The 13,821-nt window shown below is 34.4% G+C and overlaps 1 protein-coding gene across 2 annotated transcripts in view; it reads right to left on the bottom strand.

The window, feature by feature from the left end:
- LOC145680522 (protein HID1) overlaps positions 1-13,821 on the bottom strand; it is an 89,295-nt gene that overhangs the window by 59,386 nt on the left and 16,088 nt on the right. For both annotated transcript variants that reach the window (XM_081751128.1, XM_081751129.1), the window contains exons 3-4: positions 7,635-7,789; positions 5,175-5,228 (exon numbers count right to left, since the gene is read on the bottom strand). In XM_081751128.1, the coding sequence (XP_081607254.1) occupies positions 5,175-5,228; positions 7,635-7,789 (209 nt within the window). The remainder of the gene's footprint in view (positions 1-5,174; positions 5,229-7,634; positions 7,790-13,821) is intronic.

The following is a 13,821-nucleotide window of genomic DNA, read 5'->3' as shown; positions in this document are numbered from 1 at the left end:
CATATATTATGAATAATCTTCCACTATATTTCAAAATTTAATAGAACTACTACTTCAAGCAGCAAGTGACTGTGAATTTTACATATTTTTAATTTTCGTTACATTTTGTATTCGTTGAAAATCCTTAGAGATGTATATTTTCTATCAAACTTGTGAAAAAAAAAAAAAAAAAAATCTTACAAACTTGAGAGAAAATCAACGTAATATAAAATAGACTTACAGGTTCAATGTTTCCAGCTAGCTACCTTACGAACACAAATTATTACAAATAGTATATATATATACACATGTAGTAGAGGGCCGCTCTACCATATGTGCAACACGTGCATTTGCACGGGGAGACAAAATCTGTCGTAACTATATTAACTATATTTAAAATAAATATTTCTAGTTGGAAACACACTTCATTTTGATGGTAGTTAAATTTACTAAGCTGACCTTCCATTTCAATACTAGATTCATAAATCAAGTTAAGGTCGCATTAGTTAAAGTCATATGGACAGTCTAAAGGAAATGATCAAACAAATCCCAGTATGAATTGCATGATTGTTGTCAAATACAATACAACTCAATTCTCGAGCTTCATGTGACGTAAAACTCAAAATAAATAAATAAAACTAATTCTCGAACAATAGCAAACACCTGTTCCATTTAGTTACTTATCACAGTTTTAATATAAAAACTAGTCTTGTCTTTTATCATAAATAAGTATTGAAGATAGAAACAAGTTTTTCTTTTAGTTTTTATTATTATTATTATTATTAACAGATGTGGAAGGGAAATCAAGAAATAAAGATAAAAGAGCTTGTTGCACTGAAATTGCACATTGATATATTAAAATTGAAGCTCGATATTAAATTCTATGAAAAGAATTACTATCTTTCCTCTCAAGGTGTGTTTGCTTTATCTTTCACTAACATAATAGATTATTATTATTAAAACAAAAATACAGACACAACGGGATTGTATTTGTAATGTTTAAGACTTTCTGAGTGCGAGTTGCTCTCTTTCCTTTCCCTTCGTTGTTGATGATGGGGTAGTATACTTAAAATAGTGGCTTTTGTTCTTTCTGTAGAAAGGGGGAGGGATAAATGATGCCATTGCACAGGGCGCAAATTGCCTAGGGCCGGCCTTATATATAGTCTGTTACAAAATAACTGCACCACCTAAGAAAAATCTATACATTTTGCGAATTGTTATATATACTATGAAAGATGTTGATAGCAATGGTTTCAGATTATTTCTCATACATCGTTTGGTGTTTTATCTACTGCATATATAGAGACAAAAGATTCAAATACGATATATTATATAATACTATGCTACAAATAGCCATTATTACAAAAAGTACGAATATATTTGTTTTCATTAACTTTGTATGAACGCATGTTAGCATCTCATTAATGAACAAGAAATGAATGCGAGTTTTTTTGAACAGTACTGTTAAGTGTATAAAAGCTATAACTGTGTATATACCTCATTCAGTACTATGTATGTTTCTCATATGTAGCTTTCAGTGCTGCCAAGCTACTTGGCATGCTGTGTACGAGAGACTGGCACAAGGATTCGTCTAACTCATGGAACCACACTTGCACCACAGCTTCAATAAGCTCCTTTCTTGTTTGAAAACACTTCCCTGAAAGCTTGCGAGACATGATATGCCATAAATTTTCAATAGGATTCATGTCTGTAGAGTTAGGTGGCCACCACAACCTTTGGATATGCATGTCTGCAAACCAGTTTTTAACCACAGCAGCTATGTGACACGGCGCATTATAATCTTGAAATATGAAGTAACCTAAGTTTTTGCATGAGAAATGATCCCTTGCTGTTGATAGAAGTTTTAGGTTTAAAATGTCCATGTAATACTGTGCGTCAACTGACCTGCTGCAAATTTCTAATCTTCCGATAACTTTCGACGTGAAACAACCCCACATCATTACACTCTCACCAAACTTCTCTGTCGGTGATATTCAGTAGTTATTAAGTTTTTCCGCACTTCTTATCCACAGTCGGACGCCACTGTCGTTCCCTAGCACCCTAAACTTTTTCTCATCGGAGAAAATCATATGTTCCCATTCTTCCACACCCCACGCTTCGTACATGGTAAGAAAGTGTTTTCTGGCTCTTACGTGATTTGTGTTAAATATCGGCTTCTTTCTAGGTGTTTTCCTCCGAACTCCTTGTTCCTTAGCCGTCTAACAACTGTCACGTAGCTTACACTAACACCTGTATCATCGAACACAGTTTGAGCAATTTATCGTGAAGATGATGCTCTGTTTGTCAGAGCTAGGACCTTTATTTTTCTGTCTATACAAGGGTTTGTTTTTCGCCTTCGGCCACATTTGTCTATTAAAGAGGACTTATCATACATTGTTTGCTTTTTAATAACTCTACCAACCGTTGTATGATGTAGTTTAAGTTGTTTTGCAAATTTACATTTCGAAATGCCACGATAGTTCAACGCCAGTATCTTCTCTTTCTTACGAGGGTATGTGTCGTTCAGTATTTTACCCATTTTTAGTATGTAATCACACTAACTATTGAGGAACAATCACATTGCACGAAGTATCATATACAGATCATAAACAACAACCCAGAAGCACAAAAGGTCACGTATGGAACAAATTTTCATTAACAACAATCAGCAAATTACCATTCGCTTGCTCATACATGAGGCAGCCATTTGCATAGTGAATGCACCCCCACCTGTTGAGCAAAGATCACTCAAAATCCATGAGTAGTAATAAACAAAAACACATCAAAATGCAATGGCTAACAAGTGTATGATACGTTACGCCCCTTTAGAGATAAAATTAATTAACAATTTTCTAAGGGAAATTAAAACCTTGAAATTTTAGCAGGTGGTGCAGTTATTTTGTAACAGATCAATTGACTGAAATGTGTCTTATCTTTGAACAATACTTTAGTTATATAACTTGTCAATTTAAGTCTAAGAGTTAATCATAATTTTGGGTTCTATCTCATTAATCATACTACGGAGTGTTAGTGTCACAATGAAAAGCCTAATGATGATATACTTCAATATCAGTCTCATTTCAAGAAATAGTGTGGTCATGGTTCAGCACCATTTTTTTTTTTTTTTTTTTTTTTTTAGGTTTACAAAATCATTTGTTTTTGTCAATTTTCTCGAAAACTACGCATGAGTTTTCATACTGATACAAATTATTTTGTTCTATTCAGTAAGATGTATCATTAGTAACATTATATGTCTCATCTTTAAAAATATTTTCAAATGCTAACAATATTATAGAATTTTCAGATTCATCTACATAAATAATCACCTTCCACAAAGTGCAATCAACTGTTTATGTACAACATCACTTTGTTTAACTTTTAAAAATCGGGCTTTTTAAATGTAGGAAACTCTTTATTGAAAATAATGTAAATGTGGAGAGTGGTACGTATAATCTGAAACTGTGCCCAAGAAAATACTTTTAACTTATAGCCAAAACTGAGTAACTCTACATTCATCTGAGTAAGTACCATGGTTCTGAATTAGGCTTAAACACCTGTACAAAACCAAACATAATCTCACATATCACTTCTTCGATATATATTTCATTATACTTCCAACCACAACTGAGTTTCAATTACCAATTGTAATCCAAACTAATCCTCATCTAATCATATTAACCTAACATTAGACAGAGATCCAAACTATGAGAGAATTTAATATATTCCAAATTTACCTAACCATATTGATCCGACTTCCAATCCAAACTGATTTCTTTATGTCTCCGAGTTTATTACTTTAATTCAATATTTCTTTCTTCTCTGAGAACTCCATCGACCCATTTTTAGTGCTGTATCACCGGATCCTTATTTTTTTACATCTCCTATTGTTTAGTTAGGAACCTAATTTCTCAAAAACTTTATCATTTTTACATAGGTTCAAAATTAGTTTCCTAACTAAACAATAGAGGTTGAAATAAGGATCCGGTGATACAGTATAAAAATGATACTGATGACGTTCCCAGAGAGGAAGGAAATATTCAATTACATTAACAAACACGGAAGCACATGGTGATCAACTTTTCTTGGAAAGCAATTGGTTTGAATCTGCTTAGATTTAAGGAGCTCTGCACCAGTCACTTTGTATGATTTGAAAAAACCCATGAAACTTAAAAGGATAAAGTGCATTCCGTTCAGAATTTGAACTAACTAAATCTTGTGATATACCATACTTCAATGGGTTTTGCAAAGAAGAAAAAAAAATTGCACTCATCTTTTTATTATGATCACCGTGGAAAGGATTAATTCTAGATTATCGTTACTGTCTAATTAGTAAGAACATATATATCTTTAAAATTAAAAATATGTAGGCGCATAAGAGGATGATTTCAATTAACAAAAGATTGGTTACTTACCAATATATCATCCTGCGGCAAAATTAAATATTCTCCAGATGTATAGGAACAACAAGGTAATTCCCTCTTCAACGGTAAGGTAAAACAGATAAAAGAAATATGGTATGGAAACAGGAATACATACCACCAAATGAACGTAAAGTAAACAATTTTGTACTAAAAGAACGAGCAGAGCACATGGCAGAAAGTGTTAAGTTTGAAAGAAGCGTGACGTCTATGCAAGTCACTGTTGCCAGAACCAAAGTACACATCAAAAGTAGGTACTCAGATTTTATCAATGTTGCCAGAATCCAGATTTAAAGCTGGTTTATATTTATGAATAAAGAATGATTCTTTGATTATTTTTAAACTATTACCTTAATCGGTTTTATATTATGTATATGTTGCTTTAGGTGGAGTGACAATCCAGATATACCCTCTTCTTGTGACTTTTTTTATTGTCTAATACGTTCTTTAGCTCTGGTGTTAACATTGGGCTTGGTTTGACCTATGTATGGAGAGTCCCATTCACACTGAGCACGACCAATACCTGCTTATTTAGTTTCCCACGGGAGGATATATTGGTAAGTAACCAATTTTTTGTTAATACATAAACTTCTTTATTAATTAGAACAATGAGTTACATAAAGTCCTAAAAGAGAACGTCAATACGACAAATCATCAATGTGGTCGACACTATCAGCATCAAATGAGAAAAATATGTGAAACAGTACCATGCTTAAGCTTATGTAAATATTAGATACTACCATAAAAATTGTCGATTTTCTCTGCAGCTTTACTTACCGGTCCCGACTTCTTGTTAGACGCAACCGTGAAATCTGGGCAGAAAAGCAAATCCTGTAGAGAAGAAGTCTATAATTTAGCATCAAATTATAACAGGTTTGTTGTGAAAATTATCATTTAAAACGCAGCTAGGAGCATTGCAACTCATATGTCAACTCATATTTGACACAAATCACTTCACATATACTTTTCTTCAAAGCAAAAAATAGCGTTAAAGCGAAATAAATCTTTTAAACTGAGTATATAATCCTACCAGAAGCTGTAAAGTTACAGTTTACCAAAAGTCAAGTACATTTACGAATTCGTAATATAGTACAGGGTGTCTACTAAAATTCCAAAATGAAATTTCGTGACCTTTTCTTTCCCAAACCATAAAATTTAGTAACATTTTCAAGAGCAAATTTGGGTGCGAATTGAGCCGAATTTTCATGCTTGCGATAGAAGCGTGCTTTGCTTGCGATTTGGTAGTCTAAAGCCACAGATGAAAAGAAAAAAAAAATCGTGACCCAAAAGCTAAATTTCGTGACTTTTCTTGACTTTCATGACTGTTTTCTGATTTCATGACTTTCGTAACCGATAGACACCCTGTAGTAGTAACTTTGCAAATGACACATTCTACATCCATTGAAAAGTAGCACTCGCCACTACACCCTGGCAAGGGTTCTGTTTCTTATTAATCGTAATAGTATACTTACGGTACGGACAGTTTGGTTCATGTAATTACACTAAGAAAAAATCTTGATTTAATTTTAAAATAATCAACAAAAGAAGCAAAAGTGTAGAGAATATGGTGAAGAGTAAAGATTCACATAAACAAGTAAGTATCATTTCACAGTGTGAAATTATGCGAATTCAATATACTCAAACTTGAAATAGTACATGTATAACGACTGGTGGAAATAATAAGATCAAATATAGAACCTGTTCCTCGGACGTTGAATCCATATCAGAAAGCCATTACTCACTATGCCTTACTGTTTTTGAAAATGAAATGAAATCTTTGAGTTTTACGTCCCACGGTTATGCCGGTTAGGCTAAAGGAGACGGTGATGATGAGTAATGAATGAAATGGTGGAATGAAGAAAGTGGGAGGAAACAGGAGAACCCCGAGAAAACCCACGTACACGGTGTTTGTCCACTACAAAGTTCACTTGGCGGGGGCTGGGATCGAACCCGCGACCCCAACCACCAGAGGTGAACGCTCTACCACTGAGCCACCGCGGCTTACTGTTTTTGTTCTATGGCGATAAAGGATGAAACCGGAAATCGTTAACTTGGCTCACTTATCTTTTGAATATATGGTTAAAGAAGGAGACAGAACCTATTCTTTGCCAGTTGAATCGATTGCAAAAATCCGTATCTCGATATTTCTTACCGTTGTTGCTCTGTAGAATTCAATACTGAAACCAGTCGTAGAAGTAAATTTCTACCACTTCCGGTTTTCGTAGAGTACCTGTATTGTGAGTAAAGATGATACGTTCTCTAAATCCCTGAATCGATTGTAGAAAACAGTTTGTCGATATCTATTAACATTTCTGTTCTATGGTGATAAGTACTGAAACCGGAAATGATTAATTTGAACTACTTCCGATTTGAATAGATTTTCAACGGAAAAATGAAACCTATTCCTAGGACGCCGAACACTTGCAAGAAAAAAAAAAAAAACTTAATAGCCTTTACTGTTTCTGCTATACGCAAATCAGTATTCGAACCGAAAGTAATAGTAAATTCGAACCACTTTCGGTTTTGGAATATATATATATAGTGCGGAAAAAGTCCTGGAACGGTTCAATATCACGCGAAATATACAGATCAGCAAAACAAAAATAACAGGTGTTAAATAGTTTTGAAAAAGCTGTCCAATAATACTAAACGCAACCCCTTATTCCCACCACCTTTGGGGGTACTGGGGGTAACTTTAAAATTTTAAATGGAAATCCCCAACTTTTATTGCACATTTGGATTCTCCAGAAAAAGTGACAGTGATCTGACCCAAAACTGAAAACAGTGTCTTCACGGATGTTTTCTTTTTATTCATCTTCTTCTAAAGTAAACGACCTCAGAACAAGTACTATTAAAAATACAGTCCGCTCACTAAATAAATTCAAAAAGGAAAGAATGCTAAGAAGGATTTTTTAACCATCCTTTTTTTTTTTTTTCCTTTTTGAAGTCTACTACAGGCAGATGAAGGAAGTAGCATCTTCCGAAAGCGCTACCTGATGCATATAGAAGAATATTCTGCTACATATTTTTTGCGGTGAGTAATAGCCTTTCCGCTTTTTCTCATTGAATATAATCACAGCTCGCAATATTGTGATAATTATTTTAATGTTTTAATAAATAGCATAATTCCAAGTTTTTTTTTTCTTTAAAACAAACTTTCACTAATTAAATACACGCTGTCTTACTGAATCATTTAAACACGAGGTAAAAGATTAATAATAATTAACAGACACTTACACAAACAGCATTTATTAAAGACTGAGCCAAAGGCATGGAGTCTTCTTCCTCATCTTGAGACTGTCCTGGTAGGCTGGACCAGAAAAATCCTCTCCAATCTGGATCCTCAAAGATGTAAGGGAGCATTCGGGTAAGAAGTCGCACACAGTTAAGCACTAAGGGAAAAAATACTAGTTAAAAAACTATTTATTGAATATGTTCTAGTACAGGTAGTTTGTTTTCTTCTGAAGTAAACGACCTCAAAGCATGTAATATTAAAAATACGGCCCGCTGACAAAATAAATTCAAAAAAGAAAGAACACGAAGAAGAAATAACAGGTGTAAATAATAAGATGGATAAATGTAGCATTAGAAAATAGACTGGATACAAAAGGAAAATCGGTCTTAATTTTACATTAATATTAACGTCCAATGAACTTACTCTGCACTTATGGTGTTAAAATGTCTATAGTAATTAATGTGTTGATACCTAAAACACACCGTTAATGCATCACATTTTTTAAAACTTTTTAGTCGACAATTACGAAAATACAAGAATTCTCCATTTTCAAACATACCACATTTAGCACACACACACACACACACACTCAAAAAAGTTAGCTATAATTATAAGGCTTAGAATTATGTGCAATAATCAGAACACGAAGAAATAATACATAAGTGTTTATGTTGACGTAAATATTTATCACACAACTGTGTAACTTCGTGACCAGATGACTAAGTTGCATGCTTTCTATACATGTAGTTCTGGTTTGATTCGAGATGGGGAGTGCTTCTTTAGACACAAATACAAGTAGAAGTTCGGACCCCACTTTAAACATTAGGTACCATCTCAAATAGTCCAGGTGCTGAAAATGGACATTAAATCACTCAATTATTGCACAATTTAACTTCATTATCAAACTTTATTACACAATTTTCTAATATTGTACTTTTCGTACTTTTTAATTAGAAAGAAACTATATCCAACTTGGTCTCCTAATGAAGAACAATCTGTATCACATGCAACTTAACTTATGAAGGAATCCTGAATACACTATAATTTTACACTTCACCGGACAGAGCGGGTGTTAATGAACTATACCGACAAACTTTAAGAAGTGACTCCTCACATCATAGTAAGAAAAAAAAAAAAAAAAGTTCATACGAGCCTGTGAGGAAAAGTAAATAATATAGTTTCAGAGCTAGAGCCGTCCAAAAGCGTGGAAAAAACACAATGCAACACCCGCTATTTCGAACACGACGAATCGTGGAGTGGTGGTCCATATTCGTGTAAAGGCAATTCCACACGTGCCATCCAAAAATATATATTTCAGCATAACGCAATGGATGCCCAAAGCATTCTACATAGGGCATAATTCCCAGACGTAATTTTAACAGAATTCCTCAATATGCTCGGACATAAAGGTGAATTCAAATAGGCAAAAAATAAGCCTTGACAGCAGTGAATACAGAATGCGTTGGCGGAAGTCGAAAGTGTTACGGACAGCTATCTCCAAAGGTCTTCATGTTTGGAATAATGTGTGCTGGATGGCCCTAGCTCCAAAACTATGCACTTTTCTCCACATGCAAACGTAACATTTTGTAAATCTTAACACCCACGTCAATATACACGAACGGTAGTATTTAAAAACACAACAAACTGCTTTAAGTAATATATACAAGCTAGGAAACCAAGCCACAACCATAATCCACCAAATTACTTAGCATAACCACTTTTAATAAGCCATTTTATTATACCATCGTACTGCTGAAACAACCTCAGTTGGTCGTGTACTACAAACACACATTACAAATCCATGTACATTTCAACCTAACATATTATTGGACCCAAATAATATTAACTCCACAGTATTCACTATCCATTTGCATGAAAAAATCCCGAATAACCATTGATAAACAACCCTACACTATCTTCATGATTATTACTTTTAAACGAAGTGCTATTCGCCCAAATATACAACAAACGTATAAAATACTGTTTCAATTTCCAACAGTGGAAAGAAAGGAAAATTAACGCACAAAAATGTAGCTGCGATGCAACACTGAAATACAGAGGACTATATAATTATACAACCAGAATTTTCTCTTTATTTACTACTCCTCTTCTACTCTTACCGACAAACTCGTTCTCAATACTTTTATTTTCTTTCACTAAACTCTCTTCATTTTCGTCCTGGCAACAATATCAAGTGCCTACACTCCAATATGGTGATAACTGGAACTTTTTCCTGCTCCTTCCCCTCCCTACAGAAGACCTTTATAATATAAATTCTTGTGATTTTTCACTATTTTACGGAAGGCAATTAGGCCTATGTTTTAGTTAACGCTTTGTTTATTTTAAAATTGCAGTATGTACAGTGTACATCATTCCAGCAATTAAGTCAGACATTATAAAATTTACCTTAAAATGTGTTCAATATTTTTACTCTTGGATTTTTTTTTTTCTCTAATAAATTTTAAAACGTACAGTACAGCACAGTAGATAACATATATTTATAAAGTATGAGCCTAAGAGGTCAGAAAATATAATTAAGAACGGCTTTTGGTATAAATAGCATGTTTTTGATGGTATGAGTGGGGGAGAAGTGGGAATTGTAGAACTCTGGCCTATCTGGTTTCCTTCTTATCCGGCCTGCTCTTCGCCATATTAAACTGCACAGTCGGTAGTTCATGTAATGTGCCTAAGCTGGCAAATTTTACCGAAGGCTGAGAACCACGTATTGGATGAAAGTAGTTTGTTTGCTTGCTCTCTTGAAGAAATAAGAATGAATATATGATGATGTTATGAATATGTATGAAAAGAAATAACTAACTAACTCTATGGCCTTTGGAACCAGGAGGTTCAATGCTGCGTTCATCGACTTCTATCCTTAGCCAAATGGATCCAGTTTCTACATTGTATTCTAAGTTCTGAGAGATCCACCTTAATACTGTCCTCCCATCTGCGCCTAGGTTTTCATTATGGCTGTTTTCCGATTGAACTTCCAGTTAAGTCTTGGAAAGCGATCCTACTTTCTTCCATTCTGGCTACATGACCTGTTCATCTGAACCTCCTAGTTTTCATGACCCTAACGATGTTTGGAAAACGGTATAAATTATGAAGTTTTTGCTATTCCCCATTCCCGTTCCTCTTGGGTCCGAATATTCGTCTCAGGATCTTATTCTCAAATACTTTCAGTCTACGTTCTCCCTTTAGAGTAGGCGTTCATACAGAACAACAGGCATGATTATCGTTTTATATATTTTAAGTTTCAAAGAGCAATTATTCTTTAATAACGTACGGACTATCAGCTAGTACCTGGATTGTTTATTCAAACGTTAAGAAAATATCACCACATAACATAAGAGGGTTCTTTCAAACATTCGTTGTTTATCCCTGAAGTACATGACTCATGAAGAATAAAAAATGTTAGGTATATTTCAAAGATAGTCCTCACACACTTCTTCCAATGATGTTCCAATGCACGTATGCCCTCTGCATAGAAAGTTTTATAAAGGAACAAACACATTCGTAGTAAAAATCCAAACAATAAAGGATGTAAGAAGCATTAAATTGAAGTAGGGCAATTATGGCAGGGAAACGCAAACCTTAACTTTCACTGCTTACATCCCAAAATAATATATTTTGTCTTAATTTTGACAAATACCATAATAATTCTATGTTACTTCCATATAATTAGCATGTATTAAGAAGAAAAATCTCAAACTCCTATATGAGAAATTTGAGATTTGTTGCTCGAGTTCTCAATTCCCAGAATTGCGCCGAAAACGGAGAATCATGGCCAAAGCCTCCTAGCTACTACCACTGTACTTATATTGCACTGACTTTTGGGCAATCATATCATAGGACTTTCTTTTAGAGTGAATTTAGTTGAGAAGCGATACTGATTTGATTAAAAACAGTTCTTAGAAAAAGTCTTAATTCCTAAGAGAATGATCGGATATTATTATCCACATAAGATTGCGTTTTGGCAAAATACTTGAATGTTCTTCTTTTACAGGACAAGGAATTAGCATCAGCAGCATGAAATAATAGTAATTTCTCTGCTTACATACAAGACAGCTAGAGTAGATGGCTACAATCCTAGCCGAAATACTGAGCAAGAATTAAATTCTGAAGCCAAAGAACTGGATTGTTGTACAAGTTAAGTTCTTATTTTTATCAAGGATGTCAAGAAATGAGGCACATCGTGTCACAGTGATAAAGTAATCACCTCTAGTACGAGGGGTTTCTGGTTCGACCCCAGGCCATGTGAGTTTGTAGTGGACAAGATCCTGTCCATGGGTTCTCTCGGTGTTCTCCCGCTTCTCCTCACCTTCTCATGTAACCAACAAACTTCACAATCATTCACTTTAATTAGACTACCAAACTATACTATGCACAAGTGCCGAAAGTCTTATAGAATAGCTTTCCCCATCCGTATATCGATAGGTATCAGAGCAAAAATGGTAAGAGAGATCTGTAGTTTTCTGCAATAGATTCAGCGTTCCAAGGATATGTTCCATCTCGTGAGTTAACTCTCTATTTAAACCAGAAGTGGTTCACATCAGCCATTTTCAGTTTTAACGTTTATTACCATAGAATAAAAGCGGTAACAGGTAGCGAAAAGCAGTATTTTGCAAAGGATTTAGCGTTTCAAGGCATGTACCATGACTATCCCAAACACTTTACCACAACCAGAAGTGTTTCAAATTTAACATTACTTCCGGTTTCAATACTGACTTCCACAGACCAAAAACGGTAAGAGATAACGAGATGCGGTTTTCTGCAATTGATTCAGCGTCCCAATAATAGGTTCTATCTTCCCCGTTAGTCTTTCATTCACGTTAAAATAAACCATTTCCGGTATGAACATTTATCGCCATAGAACAAAATGGTATTAGATACCGACAAGCGGTTATCTGCAAACGATTCAGGGTGTCAAGAGATCATACCATCACAACCCACAACATTCAATCAAAACCGGAAGTGACTGAAATTTACTACTATTTCCGGTTTCAATACTGATTTTCATACACAAAAACGGAAAGAGATATCAAGGGGCAGTTCTTTGGAATCGATTTAACTTCTCAAAAGTAGGTTTTATCTCTTCCCTTAACCCTCTATCGAATACGGAAGTAATTAAAATTAACAATTTCCGGTTTCAACATTTATCACCATAGAACAAAGTGATACTAGACAGCGACACGCTGTTATCTGCAATTGATTCATGGAGTCAAGAAAACCTATTATCACAGTCCACGGACGTTAAACCGGAAATGTCTGAAATTTACTCTATTTCCGGTTCTAATACTGATTTTCGTATAGTAAAAACGATATCGAGACGCAGTTTTTTGCAATCAATTCCTCCCTTAACCATCTATTCAAACTAGAAGTGGTTCGAATTAACGATTTCCGATTTTAACCTTTATCGCCAAGGAACAAAAACAGTAAGACATGGCCAGTAATGGCATTCTGATATGGATTCAGCGTCCAAGGAACAGGTTCTATACTTGATCTTATTATTGCAATCAGTAGTTATACATGTACTCCCATGCGCAAAAAATATTGCGCGTATACTGTAACTCACAATTTTTCGCAATTATTCCATTTTCCATATGTTTATTGGTAAAATTCAGTTATTAGTACGTGGAGATAATAGAAAGCAATCCATCTAAGGAGATATTTCCAAAAAATATAATAAAATAATAAAAATATAAGCAAAAAACAAAATTATGTTCGGTTTTGTGTATACTGGCAATAATGTTTTCGAGGGAATTTTTGGAGTAGCACAGCACGATTGCAGAGGGAATAACAAGATTAGTAGGAGAAAAGCTGAATCAAGGAACTGGAAATTGGAGCAACATATTGCATTTATTGGCTTAAATCTAGGGTGTAAATTGTCTGCCAAATATAAATTAGCTTCTGTAAGCAAGATGTTATACGGAAAATATAAACAAAGAGAAAAACTGTTGTCTTAAGTTTGGAAGTGACATGCTCTATAGCCATGAGCATTTATTTCTTAAGAAAAAGATAAGTAACAAAAGGAAATTTGTGTGGTCAAGTGGGTAGAGTAACGGACTAGTAATTCTTATACTGTTTTGACACTAGATCGAATCCCATCCGGTCCTGTTCAATTTTTTTTTCTTTACAAAACATTGTAGAAAGTGTATAATTTTTATGTTAATAAAACTGAAACAATAC

This window comes from Thermobia domestica, chromosome 3 (genome assembly GCF_964235325.1).
Source record: "Thermobia domestica chromosome 3, izTheDome1.hap1.1, whole genome shotgun sequence".
Classification (NCBI taxonomy): Eukaryota; Metazoa; Arthropoda; class Insecta; order Zygentoma; family Lepismatidae; genus Thermobia; species Thermobia domestica.
Note: the sequence above shows the minus strand (reverse complement) of the source record. Positions and strands in the feature narration are given on the sequence as shown.